The sequence below is a fragment of the Nerophis ophidion genome, linkage group LG10 (genome assembly GCF_033978795.1).
Source record: "Nerophis ophidion isolate RoL-2023_Sa linkage group LG10, RoL_Noph_v1.0, whole genome shotgun sequence".
Classification (NCBI taxonomy): Eukaryota; Metazoa; Chordata; class Actinopteri; order Syngnathiformes; family Syngnathidae; genus Nerophis; species Nerophis ophidion.
The window spans coordinates 23041806-23060399 of record NC_084620.1 but is presented as its reverse complement, the minus strand read 5'-3'; the positions used below and the strand labels follow the sequence as shown (position 1 = coordinate 23060399).

General features: G+C 37.9%; 1 protein-coding gene across 2 annotated transcripts; it reads right to left on the bottom strand.

The window, feature by feature from the left end:
* Positions 1 to 660: 660 nt before the first annotated feature.
* LOC133559864 (tudor domain-containing protein 5-like) lies at positions 661 to 12307 on the bottom strand. 2 transcript variants are annotated; one of them, XM_061911877.1, is made up of 15 exons: positions 12193 to 12304; positions 10890 to 11012; positions 10159 to 10233; positions 9881 to 10071; positions 9631 to 9801; positions 9381 to 9501; positions 9181 to 9320; positions 8873 to 9093; positions 8599 to 8808; positions 5947 to 6013; positions 5591 to 5785; positions 5403 to 5510; positions 5248 to 5319; positions 2167 to 2307; positions 662 to 2086 (listed from the first exon to the last, which is right to left on the bottom strand). In XM_061911877.1, exons 3-15 carry the CDS (start codon positions 10175 to 10177, stop codon positions 1832 to 1834), a joined length of 1911 nt encoding a protein of 636 aa, XP_061767861.1. In that variant the 5' UTR covers positions 10178 to 10233; positions 10890 to 11012; positions 12193 to 12304; the 3' UTR covers positions 662 to 1831. The 2 variants fall into 2 exon arrangements, with proteins under 2 accessions (XP_061767862.1, XP_061767861.1); XM_061911878.1 differs by lacking the exon at positions 10890 to 11012 and having other exon boundaries at positions 661 to 2086; positions 12193 to 12307.
* Positions 12308 to 18594: the final 6287 nt, after the last annotated feature.

Genomic DNA, 18594 nt, shown 5'->3' with positions numbered 1-18594 from the left:
TCGAGTTCTTTTAGGAGCTGCATCAATAACGTTTGCAAACATTTCCGCAAACAAGAATCCTAAAGCTTAACTTCACGATCCTGAAGGCACCACTGCCCTGAATGTGATTCCTATATTTGGAATTATACTGTGCATTTGTCATACAAAACAATAGCATTTAGTTTAAAAAAAAAACACAACAGTGTCACTGTAAAGTAAATAGAATAACTTTTTGGAAAAAAATAACTAAGTGGACTTTATCTATTTTTTGGGGTTGTCATGCACCTGCAGTCAAATCTAACCCCAAACTACTTAGTATGCACTGCCAAGTTTTTAGCAATGTATCAAACAATGCACTATCTCTACATCCATCAACCTGTTCCGTATGTTCTCACTGAAGTAAGTGTCGAGCTGTGGCCTATCCCAGCTGACTATGGATGAGAGGGGGGTACAACTTGGGCAATCACAGGACACAACAAACACCACCAAATGACCTTTCACATGTGTGCATATACACCATATGTGTAAAACTCGAGGCTTGGGGGCCAGATTTGGCTCGCCACGTCAATAAATGTGGCCAGCGAAGGCTGGAACAAGTATGCATCATTACTTGACAAAAAAAAACATTTGCTGAATATATTTTAAACTTTAATATTATCTAATCATGTAAACATTGTAGTATCATACATTGCACAACTTTTTTTTTTTTTTTTTTACTTTAAAGCAAGTTATCCATGCAACTGCACTGTACAAATTACAATACATTTTACAGTAATAAAACTGGCAGCTCAGTCGTCAGAATGTTACCTTAAACAACTGTAGTACGTTTTTCCATTTACAGTAAATGCTTTAAAATCAGTACATTTTACAATAAAATCCTGGTGAAGGAGCTGCCAGCAAAATCGACCTCTATATCGATTTATTTTTACAGTGTAGGTAAAAAATACAAATTCTACTGTAATCAAATGCATAGGCAAGTGTGTAATATTATCATAAGGTGAATCCATACATCTATAATCATATATTATCCACTGCTACAAACGGCCCTCTGAAGGCAGCAATAACTGGAATGTGCCCCTCAATGAAAATTTGTTTGACAACCCTGAATACAATTAACAAAACATTCAAAGTTTTATGAGATGTGGGAGATGGCTGGAGTACCTGTAGAAGAAGCCCACGCAAACACAGGGAGGAGATGCAAACTACAGCTAGGGTTTTTTTTTTTTTAAAAACGATGGCTTACATACATATACAACATACATACAGGTATACATATATCTTGCTGATGGGTATGTTTGAACCAAGTGTGAATGGGTTTTAGTTTTGTAAACATTTACTAAACGCAAGATTAAATATGAACATTTCTTCCATTCAGTATAAACATCCATAAATACTGTATGTTTAAACTTTGAATATCTATGATGAACATTGTAAGGAAAAACACACTCACAAACAACAGTTCAAATTTTAAACTGAACTAAAGGACCGAACATGAACATTTTCAAATTATGAACAAAAACATTACAATTAAATAAATTATCATGGAAAGTTCTTTCTTTCACAATGAAGTAGTTAGGAACCAACATGAAGGAAGCTCAACATTCCACTGGGTCATACAGAGTAATGACGTCGCACAAGAGGGCAGATATGTCCAGATCTGCAGATATGTCAGTGAATGCAGACATATCAATATCTGGACACCAGAAGAAATATTTGTTAATACGCGATTTATAAAATATACCTAATTACTATGAAAAAATAAAATTATTGCAATAGTTCCAATGTCATGCATCTTTGTTATAGACTTCAAATGTAATCACTAGGGCTGTTTTCAATTAGTCAAAGATTCGACTCAGAAGAGTCTGATTCGACTATCAACCTCACAGCTGAATTGTCTGATATTAAACCTCATACTGTATAAGAACTGTGAATGATAGGCAAAATTTGTAATTGTATGCTTCATGAAGAAAGAACATTGGAATGAGCGTGTACCCTCCAAGCTGTCCTGAAGTAGACTCTGATCGTGAACATAGAGGTCCAAAGTCAAAGGAGTCGCAAAGACGGGTGATTCAGTGCTGACGGACCTGAAAGTGTCGTCTTTGGGAGTCTTAACACAACAAAGAAACTGCTAAGTTTCAAAGCGAATGCTTGAAATCCCAATAACTTTCATTAATTGGGTCTGCTTACTTCAGGATTATCCCCAGCTTTGTGTATGGACAAAATATCTGGAGGGTTGAAGAGGGCTTGGTGGGGACTTTCAGACACGTTTAGGCTTGGTTCTTCACAGCTGAGGGGTGGGTTGGTCATCTGATCGCTAAATAGGTTGCGCTGAACAATAAACAAAAAAAACAAACAGATTTTAGTTAAAGGGCCACAACATTGCTCATGTTTTGGCCTTTAAATATGACATTGGATCCCAATGCAGTGGGAGACTTTAGTGAGTTACCTTAAATAAAATATTTTATAAATCTCAAGTAATTCAAATGCATTCTTCTCCTCTTGGCTATTTTTTGGCTTTTAAATCAAATACACTCCCACCGTTACCAGAACGGATGATAAAAAAATAAAATCGAATAATAAAATCATTAATTACAAAACTAAATAAAAGAGTAATAAAAAAGAGTGTTTGCTCTATTATAACCAGTGTTGGTCATCTTACCTTACAAAGTAATTAGTTACAGTTACACATTTCTTCCCCCAAAAAGTAATTTAGTTATTAACTCAGTTACCTCAATGCAAACATAATTAGTTACTCATCAAAGTAACAGGTATGTTATTGTAAACTTAGGTAAAAGACACAAAAGAAAAAATGGCCTTTACGTAGTGCAATTTTCTGTAACTGTATACTATTGCTCAATAAATAACACTCTCCAACTCCTACATATATATATATATATATATATATATATATATATATATATATATATATATATATATATATATATATATATATATATATATATATATATTTATATATATATCATACATATAATAATGTAGTTAATCACAATTTTCACAATTATCGCATAAATCATGTACGCACTTAGATTAATCTTGTAAATTATTTTGACCGTACAAGCTCTTTTACTTTAACGGTGATCAGATTAATGCATATGTCAGTACAAAATGAGTGAGGAGACTCTGGTGTGCTTGCTGGCAAATTTCACTTCAACATACATCCTGTAAAAACCTAAAGTACAACTGTTAGCAAGTTTTGTGCAATTATAAGACACTATTCAAGTAAAACATTTAAAAATGTTCTAGGATGACATTCTGACAATAAAATTGCATTTGTGTACATATAGTTTTTCTTAAGCTAATTTCAATTATGCAAGCGTGTAAATCATTCGTGATTAATCCATTTTCCATAATGTGATAGAATCCGATTTAAAAAAGAATAATTTGACAGCCCTAATGTATGTAGATATAAAATCGAGCGTTCCTTGTTTTACCAGGCTGGCAGTATTTAGCCTATGGGTTGATTTAGCAGCAGCAACAAGTGTCATGTTAGTTAGCATGTGTTGGTGAAGTGCTTCAAAAGATTCAAGTAGCCTGAGGCAGAGATGTATATACTCTGTTTTCCTGGGCATAGCGTGCATGTTATATAAACATCCATCCATCTTCTTCCGCTTACACGAGGTCGGGTCGCGGGGGCAGCAGCCTAAGCAGGGAAGCCCAGACTTCCCTCTCCCTAGCCACTTCGTCCAGCTCCACCCAGGGGATCCCGAGGCGTTCCTAGACCAGCCGGGAGATATAGTCTTCCCAACGTGTCCTGGGTCTTCCCCGTGGCCTCCTGTTGGTCGGACGTGCCCTAAACACCACCCTAGGGAGACGTTCGGGTGGCATCCTGACCAGATGCCCGAACTACCTCATCTGGCCCCTCTTGATGTGGAGGAGCAACGGCTTTACTTTGAGCCCCTCCCGGATGGCAGAGCTTCTTACCCTATCTCTAAGGGAGAGCCCCGCCAACTGGCTGAAGAAACACATTTCGGCCGCTTGTACCCGTGATCTTGTCCTTTTGGTCATAACCCAAAGCTTATGACCATAGGTGAAGATTGGAATGTAAATCGACCTGTAAATTGAGAGCTTTGCTTTACGGCTCAGCTCCTTCTTCACCACAACGAAACGATACATATATATAAACATTCGAGCCTTAATTTCAATGAGCGAAAAATAGTGCCGGGACTTCCAGTTTGAGAACACTACCTTTGAATTTCCCTGGTTCCGGCTTATCGCAATTATCGCAGTCTTGTTGAGTGTAAGTCAGAGTGTGCAGTAAGACAGCGTGAGCAGCACCCCCCCCTGCCCCCATAGCCAATTATCATCATCAGCGCATTTACAACGGCGACATCATCCCCACCCTTGCTTTTTCCAACACCTTGCCGTTCATTCAACAAAACTGTAGTAACAAGCCACTTCACCTTCTCATTAACGGCAACAGTAATTAGATTACTTGTTGTTATCTACGCTGTTACAAACAATACTGATTATAACTGAAGCTTTCATTTAAATGAAAGCAGATCGCTTCACATGTTTGAAAATACAATCTTTATTTTGGACGATGGTGTCAGTGGTCGAATGGCTTGCACCGCATATGTAGTTACAGTAAAGTTAAAGTTAGAGTACCAATGATTGTCACACACACACTAGGTGTGGCAAAATGTGTCCTCTGCATTTGACACATTCCCTTGTTCACGCCCTGGGAGGTGAAGGGTGCAGTGAGCTGCAGTGGTGGTCACGCCCGGGAATCGTTTTTGATGCTGAGTGCCAAGCAGGGAGGTTATGGTTCCCATTTTTATAGTCCTTGGTATGAATGACTCGGCCGGGTATTGAAGTAACGACTTACCAAAACTCAGGGCAGACACTCTAACCACAAGGCCACTGAGCAGGTATGTAGCCAGTGTCGAGTGGCGTTTCTCCCCTTTCTGAGCATTTTCGCTTTGGTTTCACTTCCACTCTAGTGGCCTTCTTTTACTTCTGCGCCACTGCCAACAGGAGAGTTCGCTCTGAGCTTGGGAGATCTAACTTCTAGTAGGAGATTGCCAAGGGAATAAGAGGGTGACGTTGTCTTTCTTTCAGTGTAGCTTAGCGCGGCTACGTATCCTTCCGCTAACCACACATCATTACTTCTCGACCAAGCTTTGTATTTACAAAACGAACTTAGGTCCAAAATATGTTTTCATTCAATCAAGCGGGTGCGAAACATTGTTAACTGAGGACCTCCTGTTGTCAATATTGACAGTGCAGTGGTGGGTGGGACCATCATACCTGGAAGTCGGAGTTGAATATGTTGTCCGTAATACTATCACTTGGCATCAATGGCACCTGTTCCACTTCAACCTGCAAAAAAAAAAAAACTTTTAAAATGTCCAGTCCACAAGCACATTCACTTTGAGCAGTTGATGTGTGATGTAAAACTTTACTGGCATGCTGGGGGCACCAAGATTATACGGTGCTGTCGTCTGTTCGTCTTGCAGGAAAATCATGCCTTCCCCCAAGTACAGACTCACTGGACTGTCCTTAACACAGAGCTATGCAAGGCAGAAGCCATGAAGCAGATGGAGTGCAGTCCTGAATTGATACACACACAATACCAATATTTTTGACTGACCGCAGCGCTGGCCGAGGGCTTGCAGGCCACGCAGTGTTCCTGGCTCAGCAGGATGTCATGGAAGTAGTAGTCGGCATAATTATTGGAAAGGTAGAGCTGCAACACGTCGCCCGTGTAACCTTCAAGGGCGCCCACCAGACTTTGTCCAAAACTAAGCTCCCGGAAAGAGTCAGTGGCCTCAGGAGTCCAGTTGTTCTGTGAGCACAACATAAGAGTAAAACAGAGCGCAAATTGTCCTTAAAGTCCATTTTCCGCCATTTGAACATATAAATGGTCATGGCTGCTGTTTTTTGAAAATGCAATCATTTAAGCAGCTGCATAATATATAACGAGATTAGATGTACTGTCATTCTTACAGTGATGGGTTTGATTCTAGTGAGTGATGAGGGGACAGCTTGTGCTGGAAGATGGGCAAAAAACATCCTGTGTGACAGAAACTTTTTAGATGGTATGAATTCATTCATTCGTTCATACAGTGACTTAACTCATGGTGTGCCCATTTCCACCCAAACAGGCAATTGTAAAATGTACAATGTTTGCCAAAAAAGACCAGAGGTGTTTGTAAGGTGTGGCTGGCCTTAATGATGTACCCAAATTAAATCTACAATAGCTAATGTTATCCGGTCCAAATGCATATATTTAACAGTTTTACTTTGACTGTTTTAACAAAATACAGTATGTTATCGTGATTATTTTTTTAGATAAGGTACAGGTATGCTGTGCCCACTGGTGGGGAAATAGGGCCACACTTAACTGAACTGCACTTTTTGGTGGAAATTCTGCCTTACAGCATTTGTCGCTGCATTGGCTCACCATTCATTGGCTTCAGGGTAGATTTTAAGGTTTAAATATTAGTTTTTAAATGTCTCAACGGCCTTGCGCCTTGTTATCTATCTGGCCTGCTTGTACAGTATCAAACCTCGCAAATCCTAAGGTCCTCTGACACTGGCCTTTTAGCTTTACCAAATACCAGAACAAAGACTCACAGTGAGGTGGCATTTAGCCACTATGGCCCACACCTGTGGAACAGCTTGCCAGAGAGCCTCAGGACTGCAGAGAGCGTTGAAATAAAATAAAAATGTCTAGACACACTTTTTTTTTATTTCAAATGGCGTAAATTTGAGTTATTCTCCAGTGTGGATGCCTCAAATATAGTGTTTTTCCTCGAATCCTCAGTGCCATGCCATGTTTTGTTTTTGCGTTGGTAATAGCACTATATGCGTGTGAGTGAGTTTTCTTGTATTCTATTATTGTTTTGTACCTAGCTTAGTGTTAGCCATTCACCTGTGCATGAAAAGTACTATATAAATAAAGTTTGAATTGATATCATTCACAATCCTTACTTAAGATGAGAATTTTTTTTTCCATTTTTTCAGTACTGCATGCAGCGATAAACTCACTGGAGACATCATTAGAGCCAACTAACGTAACTCCATACCACTTACACTTGAATGTCTGCTTTTACCGGGCTGTCGACTGTTAAGATGTTGATATGTTCCTTTTTAGATGAAAAATGGCTCATAATGACTCATAATCATAATGAGAAAAAAGGGGGTGGAAAAAAGCTTCTTATTGGATGTTTTTTTTTGACATTTCTGGGTCTAAGTTGGCTGTCAAAGTTTACCAACTTCTCAGTTTATATCTACATCATTTTATTATCTAGGTGATAGGCATGATTCATAATCGAGGATTAACTTTCAGAACTTCCGAAGTGAGAAAGCAGCTCACAAGCTGATGATGTGTGCTGCCATGTTGTGAAGTGTTTGCGATTCCAAAGATGCGGAGGACCTTAGGCAGCGTGCAGGTAAGAAGATTCCTTAATTAAATACACAAAGCAAAGTAACATAAAACTGGTGCTGGTTTAGCTTAGCAAAGTGAAAACATAGGTAGCTTAAAACAAAGAACAAAACCAACCAACAAACCGTTGTGTATAACAAACAGTGAACAATGGACCAGCAACTAACAGCATGGCAAGACAAGTATAAATAAGGATGATGACTAGCCTTACACCAGGTGACAACACTAATCATAAAAAGAGGACAGGTGCGTAGTTGTTGCTCCTAACTGAAGGTAAACAAAGGACTCATGTGGCGCAGAAAACCAAAACACATCAAACATGGGCAAATAATATAATGCAAACAAGAAAGAATACGATCTGGCGCAACAGATCATAACAGTAAGCAAGTTATCTCTCACTGATCAATGTGCTGTTAATGTAGGTCCTTAACGTTAGAGCCTATAATAACAATATTGCTAATACTTGCTTAATATTAAGATCACAAAATGTCAATGGAGCATTTTTTGACGAATTTGGGGGGGGTTTTAATTTTGGAAAATACGCATTACACCCAATGACCTCATGGCTCCCATTGGCTCTATTCAAAGCGGACTTTGATTTACTAGTTAGAATGCATTAAAAAAACAAACGTGTTTTTGTCTCTCATAAGGATTGTGGATTTTATACAGGCAAATTTCCCCAAAAAGTTCAGTTCCCCTTTAAGCGAGTTCCAATATATTTTGTACAAGATTGCCACTGTTGGTAAAGTTTACAAGAGCAGCAATTGCATAAATTACATGTCATGTCTTTACCACAAATGGAAATGTAGTCGCCTGTGAATCTTTCTATTCTGATTTGGTAAATTATCATTAATAATCTGCATGTAGTGTTCACATTACAAATCCATTGCATGCATGCATGTGCATGGAATCGTGCGGGGCCTGAGACCTCCTTTTCAAATCGTGTCAAAAGAGAGAAAGCATGCCACACCTAAGGGTGTTTTGATGCACCCACTGCCTAAAGGTATCGTACTTTAGGTGTTAAGTGAGCCTAGGAATGGTACCATTTGCTTAGGTCACTGTCAAGCATGTCCAAGCCAAATAGAAATTGCAGCATTTGAGTGTTACCTTTACAAGGAGATTTTACATAACTTGGAGTGTAACAAAGTCCTTAACAAAAATATCCATGTAAGGGTGGAAATGGGCTACCTGTGTGAGCACAATCTCCTTACATGAGGAACTTCAGGTTGACATTTTGCTCTTCACACTTGTTTCCAAAATCGACATAGTACACAGTGACTTGCGTTGAGCTAATGATCAGGTCTATCACCGCTCGGTAGTACCAGATGCCCATGCCTGACACGCAACAGGCTTGACCCCTTCGGATCAATCGCTGGGGAAGACACTGGACTGTGCACACGTCGGGAACGCTGTAATATTGTCTGGAGAAAACAGGAGTTTCATGTTGGGTAGTGTTTTCACGCAGCTTGATGAAGACTCTCTCACCTCATCTCCAACATCATGTTCTGAAAAGCACACGTCTCACTACTCTCGGAGAAAATGATGTAGAAGTGTCCCGGCGACTCTATGTGCGCCACAGTTATGGTTGCCAGCACTCGAGTGGTGTGCTGTGTGGGCTGCTTGAGGCGCTGATTGATCAGGACGTCTGAAGCCGAATTGGGACTGCTGAACAACGCAGGAGACCACACCTCAAAGTTCACAGAGCTCTGACATGCAAACAGGATGTATTGTGATTTATCCCAAAGACAATACCAACACATGTTGCTCTTTAATTGTGTTTTTTAAAGGTTTACTTGAAAGTTCCTCCCGCATGCTCCCTCCCTAGTGTCCACACTGATGTATCCTGTTTCAGCCTGACAGACCGCCACAGGTAGAACATCTTCTTCCAATATTCCTTGGAAACGTGAAACTTGGCCCTGCTGTGCCACTCTTCCTACAGAGTGTTTTCAACAAGACTAGAAGCAGGTGAATGAATAAAAATACAAGTGCATACCTTGCTGGTTGATGTCCCAGTCTAAGTCAACCATGCACTGTCCACTGTCACCCTCTTCTGATGGTATAGGGATGGGGAAGTTAATGTTCTCAATCATTGGCAAATCGTCGAGTGGAGCCATCTAAGAATCAACCGATTACAGGGCACAAAAACACCTTTCCTGAATGCTGATAGTTTTGTCGTAAACCATGTCCACACAGATATTTTCAAAATGACACATTAATCTTGATCCAAAAATCTCCATCCTTACGTTCTCTCTTAAGGTGATAGTGGCGCCCATGTTGGTGAGCTGAAAGTAGATCATATCCGAGACGGACTCCAGTAGCTTATTGATGGTGTAGTAGCCAAACTTGAAGGATCGCAGCGGGCCACCAAAGCGGTGCTGGTAGCAGCTTTGAAGGTCACTGACCCAAATTGGACCCTGCAATAGTTACCATTTTACTGTTGATATGGACTGTGCAGAGGCAATTATGAACGGCAATCATCTGCTAATACGTTACATGAGAAAGCAGATCTCTCAGTTGTGCCTTAAATGATTTCGACAAGATGTAAAAAGCAAAGCTGTGCCTGGGTGGGCACACAAGGGGCGATACAGGGTGGGGCTTGCGTTTTTTCCTCTTCTTTTGACTCACAAACGTGGCCCACTGGGCTACGAGCTTCTCAATATGTCGATTAGACATGTCGCTCACCGCTGTGATGGCACACAAATATAGAATCTCATTATCAACTTCATCCCCAAACTTAACTTAAAATAACGGCAAGTAACTTTATTAGCTACCTTGTGAGACTAGAGCCATTTTCTTCCTGTCACTCACACACACATATTGGTGAATTGCAGCAACATGGAGACCCACTGGAAAAAAAGTGTCTTCAAAATTTTTAGCAAGGTAGCAAACCACAGACGATGAATTACAGTATAATGCTTTTGAATATACATACATAAATACACAAATACTTACGTACTGTACATACGTGCACACATGCATAAATACATACACACACAGCACATCCACAAGCATAATCACTGTACAAGCATACATACATGCTGTACATACAAATGCACATATACTGTACATACATACACTTATGCATACACTCACGCTTCATCAAAAATATAGTAATGCAGTTCCCCACCCAGGGGTTTAAACATGGCATACTGCTAAAGCTTAACGTGTTTTACCACAATGTGAAAGGTTAATATTTATCTGCTTCCTTTTGTCATTCAAGTATTTAAGCTTAACTATATTTTACCACAACAATGTGAAACGTTAATATTTATCTGCTTCCTTTTGTAATTATTACATTTATGTATTGTTGCATTTGAAGTGATTGTAATGTAGACAATATAGGTAATTAATTTTTTTCATTATCAATATTGTTACTTCTATTGGTATTTTTACTGTTCCATTTGTAATGCAATAATGTTCATTGTCATTTCTGTTGTAATACAATCTACTTCAATAACTGGTTCTGATTTATAATGTTTGGTATCATGTTTGTATACATCACATTTGCTGATGTAGTTCTGTTGTTGTTGTTGTCTCAATCAGTCTTGCCCATCCAATTTGTTCTTCGGTCTACTTTTTGTTCTTCTTTCTAAGCCCTCCTGTTCAAGTCCAGCTGCGCCAAACACTAAATAAATCAATTCAACAAAGTCAAAGACAGATAAAGCAACAAAATAAGTATTGCACGGTTCTTTTTTTTTGTAAAGTAAATCTTTACAGCAAATGTGGGCATCTCCATCAACAATATGATTTGCTTGAGTGGCTGGACAAGACATGTATTTTATAAAAATATTTGTTAAAAAAAAGTTCAATGTACCATGTAATTTCACCACACACTACGTTTGGTGAAATTAACTTCTGCATTTGACCCATCCCCTTGTTTACCCACTGGAAGGTGAGGGGAGCTGTGAGCAGCAGCAGCGGCCGCACCGGGGAATCATTTTGGTGATTTAACCCCCAATTCCAACATTTGATGCTGAGTGCCAAGCAGGGAGGTAATGGGTCCCATTATTATAGTCTTTGGTATGACTCGACCGGGGTTTGAACTTACAACCTATCGATCTGAGGGTGGACATTCTAACCACAGGTCCACTGAGCAGGTTGTTGTCAATTCACAAAAAGAATAGGTCTTGTAAAAGTGTGATTTTCTTACATTCTGGCTCGTCTTTGGACTCACAATAGGCTCCAGCCACCCCTGCGGCCCCGAGAGGAACAAGCCGTAGAAAAATGGATGGACGGATGAATGTACTGTCTATGTTAGATTGAATTGATTATTTTCATCATTATGCACTATAATCTGATATACATTTCAAACTGACATTATGGACGTAACATCATTTACCCCATTGATTGAGTTTAAGCAGACCATGGTGAATAATAAATTGATCTCAGAAAAAATGGGTTTAGTACAATTGAAATATTATTAAGATATTGCAGTTCAAGTGCTACTTGGTGGCCAGCATCATCCAAGTAAAAAGAGACACACACAAATAATCCCATTTACTGCTGAGTAAATCATGCTAATGCTAGCTCTAGCAGATTGACGAATGAAGGTTCAAAATAAAATTATACCGCAGCTATTTAGCTTCTAACGATACAACGATTAGTCTTGCAATCAAATGTTCCCCAAAAACAATAAACTTCAGAGTTAGTTAAAAGTGTAATTGTTGTGGTAGTTAACGTTAGCGTCATCGGGTGGTGGTAATTAACTGGCTGGGAACATTAGCATTGCTAATTGTCATTTGGAAAAAAAAAAACAACAACCCTAAAACAAGTTTGTTCTTATTTAATAAACACAACATATTTACCGTTAATGTCCACGCTATTTGATATTGAATGTTTGAACGGCAGACGCTTTTTCTGACAGCGGTAACTCGAGACGTGCAAATTAATCCAAATGTCGATATTGCCGATACCACAACAGTCTCGTAAGAGGTCGATACTTGTGTGACGTAATCAACATTTTTAATTTTCATCTTGGTCTGTTTATTTCAACAAATAAATGTCTTTTTCAAATATAAAACATATTGGATACGGGATGTCTGTTAATGGTTTCAATGAAAGCAAATGTATTTACTCATTTTGCACAATTAGCTTTATTTTGCTTTGACAGTTATGTAGTGAAACGTAATGACTGCATTATGTTGTTGATATTGCTGCATTGTCTATCTTATTCTTATTGCATTAGATAGTGTTAAAACAATTGTATAATAATATATATTTTTGTTGACCTCAAAACATTTATTTATGAGAATTTTATCTATTAGGAGAAAATTGAAATGATTATTCATGAGGGAAAAATAAAATAAATAATTTCATGATTTTCAAAAAAATATGGATACATAAAAAGTATCTGTACTGTACTTACATTGTTTAAGATTGATACCAACATGTACAGTATCGCTATGCTCGAGCAGTTAACTTCACAATTAATGCCTAATAGCGGACTTCACAACTGTTTAAAAGAAAACTGGCTAATAACAGATGTAAACGAGCTTTGACGATTTGCTTCTGTGCAAACTATGTGAGCTATATCAGTAAAAACTATCAAAAATAATCATCCAAGAGAACAAGAATATTTGACTTCGCTAGAAATTACATTTTATTTTGTCGGGTCATATCTATTTATTATATTGTGATACATAATCACGATAAGGACATTATATTATAGTCAATAAATATTTTTGATTCTGATATTCAAGCCTGCTACATTGTACGATAGAAGTTAAGCATTGTAGGAAATGAGACATACATTGAAATCATGTAATATCAGCTGACTTTTTAAAGAGCAGCTTTTATTAAGATAATAATGTAAGAGAGCTATTAATTGAATATGTTTATTACTGTGATCGCATCATATTCAGATATGATTTTAATGCAATGGTTCTCAAACTTTTTCAGAAAGTACTACCTCAGAAAACATTTGGCTTTCCAAGTACCACAAGAATGACCAGCATTAAAATGCGGTAGCGTAGTAGGCCTAAATATTAATTAAAAACAAGGCAGAGGTTTTATTTAGCAAATATTTTGTAACATTTTTGGCCACTCTGACATTACACACACTGCACAAACATCATCAACAACAATACTCCACTATACATATTTACAGACGTATTTACCATACCACTAGATAGAGACTAGTTTCATAATCATTGTTTTAATGGTTTGGTTGAGGTAAAACATTCCAATATTTTACAGATTCATAGAGATACAATTGGGTCTGACAAAATTAGATGTGTAGTTCAGTTGTTCTGTTCAGTTCCAGTTTATTTAGAACATGAATACAGTACAATTGTAAAAGAAGCACAGCTTATTTAATCCTACCCTTTTTCATATCATGGCAGCTGTATCCATTTTCTATGTTCTCTGTTGTAACAGAACAGTGAATAAATAAATACACCACAAGTAAGAAAACAAAAATCAAATACACAAATAATCATTATCTCATTTTTAAAAATGTTCTACATGTTTATCATAATTCTTATTCTTTGCACTTTGTGAATACTTGTAGTTTGAACAGTGTCTTAAACTGAATCGTATTAGTGCTTTGTCTTTTTTCCTTGCTCAATCCACCTACTCATACATCTTCATGTATCAATTCATATTCAATCTCTTGAATATTTGGCACGAGTAATAGTTCACTTACTAACTTTAAATAAGACTCTTACCTAGTTTTGAAGAAAGAAATTACATGCATTAAAGTTAAAAAAATAAGATAATATGTTCCTCTATGAAATTCTGACAGTATAATTAAATTCATGTGTAAATAACAGGCTCTTTCTAAGTTAATTAAAATCAAGCTGCGATTAATCCAAATTGAAAAGTGTGATTATTCTCATTTAAAACATTGATAATTTGACAACACTATTATTATCTTACTAAATATGTAATACTACATATGTATCTGTTAAATATAGTATTGCAACTGTTACTTATTCTCTTTGATTAACTGGCCAGTCGTGGCCAGTCCCAGGGATACACCGCCTCTTGCTCAGAGACAGCTGAGATAGGCTCCGGCTCCGTGATCTTAGTGAGGAGAAGTCGGATAGAAAATGGATGAAAATGTGAGTTTAATAAAAAACAAACCTTTGATTTTTTTAATCTATTCAGTATGCTAGTTTAATTCCTAAAATTATCGTCTAATCCTTTTATTATTCTCTAAGGCAGGCCTGGGCAATTATTTTGACTCTGGGGCCAAATTTAGAGAAAAATTTTAGTAACACTAATACAAAACCTCACAATAATGTTTGATTGAATGCTAAAAATGTTATGATAGACTGCCTTAAACGGAATATAATTTTAAATGTGTTTACTGAATGAGACATTCAGAATGTACATGGAAATAAAGAATGTGGGATTTACAATATTAACTGTGTACGATAAAAAAACTGAATATTGACAACATATGAACGTCACACCCCCTCTCGATTGACATATTTTACAATCAAGTGAGCAACAAAAATGCAACAAACAAAGCGAAATATGAACGCTAAGGGTAACAAAATAAACCCAGCTACAATCTGATGATATAGCACTAAGCTTCAGAACTTTGTAGTAGAAAATCTCCTTCCGCGTCTGTCTATGATACCCGCATTTCAGGCTGGCAAACACTCTGTGGAAGTGCTCCACACCCACACTGCTTGGTGCCTCGCCTGAGCTGCTATGACTTAGATTACCACAGTAACTAGTAGGGGTGTGGGAAAAAAATTAATATTATCAACAACAGTATCAATATTAGTTATAATTTCAACATAGCAGTGATTAAAAATCCCTCATTGACATTATCATTAGACATTTATATATAAAAAAAAAGAACAATAGTGTCACAGTGGCTCACAGTTGCATCACATCTCATAAGCTTGACAACACACTGTGTCCAATGTTTTCACAAACATAAAATAAGTCATATTTTTGGTTCGTTTAATAGTTAAAACAAATTTACATTGATGCAATCAGTTGATAAAACATTGTCCTTTACAATTTTAAAAGCTTTTTAAAAAAAAAATATTTTACTTTGCTTGCATGTCAGCAGACTGGGGTAGAATCTTGCTGAAATCCTATGTATTGAATGAATACAGAATCGTTTTGAATCGGAAAAATATCGTTTTTGAATCGAGAATCGCGTTGAATCGAAAAAATCGATATATTATCAAATCGCGACCACAAGAATCTATATTGAATCGAATCGTGGGACACCCAAAGACTCGCAGCACCAGTAAGCACAGATTCCAACCATTGAAATACTTTATATAGTTCAAGACTTCTGTTAACTTGAAAACATACCTGCACATTGTAATGGCAGCGACAGTTTCCATCATAAAGATTTACAAAAATTATTTGGGAATGTCCGGCGGCTCAGATTGAATAGCTTAACAGGCCGCATGCGGTCCCCGGGCCTTAATTTGCCCAGGTCTGCTCCAAGGTATAGTTTATGATGTACTGTGCTCTTAACTATTAGCCCACTTCTTTATTTTTTGTTCATATATTTAATTACTTTACTATTTTTAGATATTGAACACACTATTTACAAACCAGATGAAGTTATTAATTTAACTAATTAAACAAAAAGCACCTCCCGTGACCCCAAAGTGAATAAGCGGTAGAAAATGGATGGATGGAGGGTAAAATTGACATGTTGAAAACAGAAATGAACATATCAGTACCATAATTGCTAAGACACGGAGAAGCGGTTAAGTGAAATGAACTCAGCTTCTTTCCACTTCTTTTGGGACAAGTTAAAAGTTAGGTTAAAGTTAATCATGTCACGTACTTTAGTGTATGTACAAAAAAATGAAATAAATAAACATTCCCACACTCTCGGTCAATTGTGCCCGTCGCGATTCTCCATGAAGGAGGACCTAGCCTGCTTGCTAACTAAGAAAAATAAGGTAATCCAATTACAACCTGACAAAATGAGAATATTTGTGCATACTTATGCCATCAAAAAACCCATTTCATCACAGACTATTGAGTTGCGTGTCAAAGCAACATGACAACTGTTTCATTCTCGCATTCAAAGAGTGTTAAAAATAAGTGTTTTGTCTTCTCCACGCAGCCAACATCATCCCTGCATTATTAGTGTTGAAGCAGACAGCTTTTCTTAATTTCAACACGTGCTCCTGTCAGGAGGCGAGCAAAGACGAGAACAGCAAAGCGCATCAGAGTATTTTTTTAAACATTGAAGGAAGCCTTGAAAGGATTGACTCCACGTTGCTTCTGCTGCTGCTGTTCGGTCGCCTGAGATGTACGTGAATGTGCTGCATGCTTATGTGAGTCACAGAGTTGACAACATGGTTTGTTCCTGCTGCAGTACAACAGCATTTACATGACACATGGCTTTGCACGTGTATGACCTCCTCTAACACAAGACGCCTTAGCACAGTGACAGACCATGCAAGACTACAATTAGGAAGTGTCACGGGGAGGCATGCTTGAGCTTGGGGCGTGACCCTCAGATGCAGAGATGGAAGGGGACGTGCAGGTAAAATAGATATGTTGAAAACAAGTGTGGGACCACGGGCCAGTCAAAAACTTACCACATGCAAACAGAAACAGAGGTAAAAAGGTACTGGCTTTAAGGACAAAAGCCAAAACCAGTGAAGTTGGCACGTTGTGTAAATCGTAAATAAAAACAGAACACAATAATATGCAAATCCTTTTGAACTTATATTCAATTGAAGACACTGCAAAGACAAGATATTTAATTTTTGAACTGAGAAACCAATTTGTTTTTTGCAAATAATCATTAACCTTTAATTTAATGGCGAAAAAGTTGGCACAAGGCCATTTTTACCACTGCATTTCATGGCTTTTCCATTTAACAACACTAGGTAAAAGTTTGGGAACTGAGGACACCAATTTTTTGAAGATTTTCAGGTGGAATTCTTTCCCAATCTTGTTTGATGAACAACTTAAGTGGTTCAACAGTCCGTGGTCTCTGTTGTGGTATTTTACGCTTCATAATGCGCCACACATTTCCAGACAGGTCTGGATTACAGGCAGGCCAGTTTAGTATCCGCACTCTTTTACTACGAAGCCACGCTGTTGTAACATGTGCAGAATGTGGCTTGGCATTATCTTGCTGAAATAAGCAGGGGCGTACATGAAAACGACGTTGCTTGGATGGTAACATATGTTGCTCCAAAATCTGCATGTGCCTTTCGGCATTAATGGTGCCTTCACAGATGTGTAAGTTAACCAGATCTTGGGCCCTAATGCACCCCAATACCATCACAGATGCGGGCTTTTGAACTTTGCACCAATAACAGACTGGATGGTTCTTATCCTCTTTGGTCCGGAGGACATGACTTCCACAGTTTCCAAAAACACTTTGAAATGTGGACTCAGACCACAGAACACTTTTCCACTTTGCATAAGTCCATCTTAGATGAGCTTGTTTGTGAGTGTTGTTGATAAATGGCTTTGGCTTTGCATATTAGAGTTTTAACTTGCACTTACAGATGTAACGACAAACTGTAGTTACTGACAGTGGTTTTCGGAAGTGTTCCTGAGCCCATGTCGCGATCTCCTTTACACACTGATGTTGGTTTTTGATGCAGTACCGCCTGAGGGATCGAAGGTCATGGGCATTCAATGTTTCTCCAGATTCTCTGAAACTTTTGATGATATTATGGACTGTAGAAGGTGAAATCTCTAAATTCCTTGTAATAGCCTGTTGAGAAATGTTGTTTTTAAACTGTTCTACAATTTGCTCACGCATTTGTTCACAAAGTAGTGACACTCGCCTCATCCTTGTTTGTGAATGACTGAGCATTTCATGGAAGCTGCTTTTATACCCAATCATGGCACCCACCTGTTCCCAATTAGCCTGTTCACATGTGGGATGTTCCAAATAAGTGTTTGATGAGCATTCCTCAACCTTATGTCTTTTTTGCCACTTGTGGCAGCTTTTTTGGAACATGTTGCAGGCATAAAATTCCAAATTAGCTAATATTTGCAAAAAATTAAGTTTACCAGTTCGAAAGTTAAGTATCTTGACTTTGCAGTCTATTCAATTGAAAATAATTTGCAAAACATTGTATTTTGTTTTTATTTACGATTTACACAACGTCCCAACTTCACTGGATTTGGGTTTTATAGTATGTAGAGTACAGAATGTACACAAGGCCGTAGCCAGGATTTGAATAATACAGAAGTATATTGGATTAAAAAAGTATGTCTGATTCTGATTCTGATATTGTTTGTCTGAA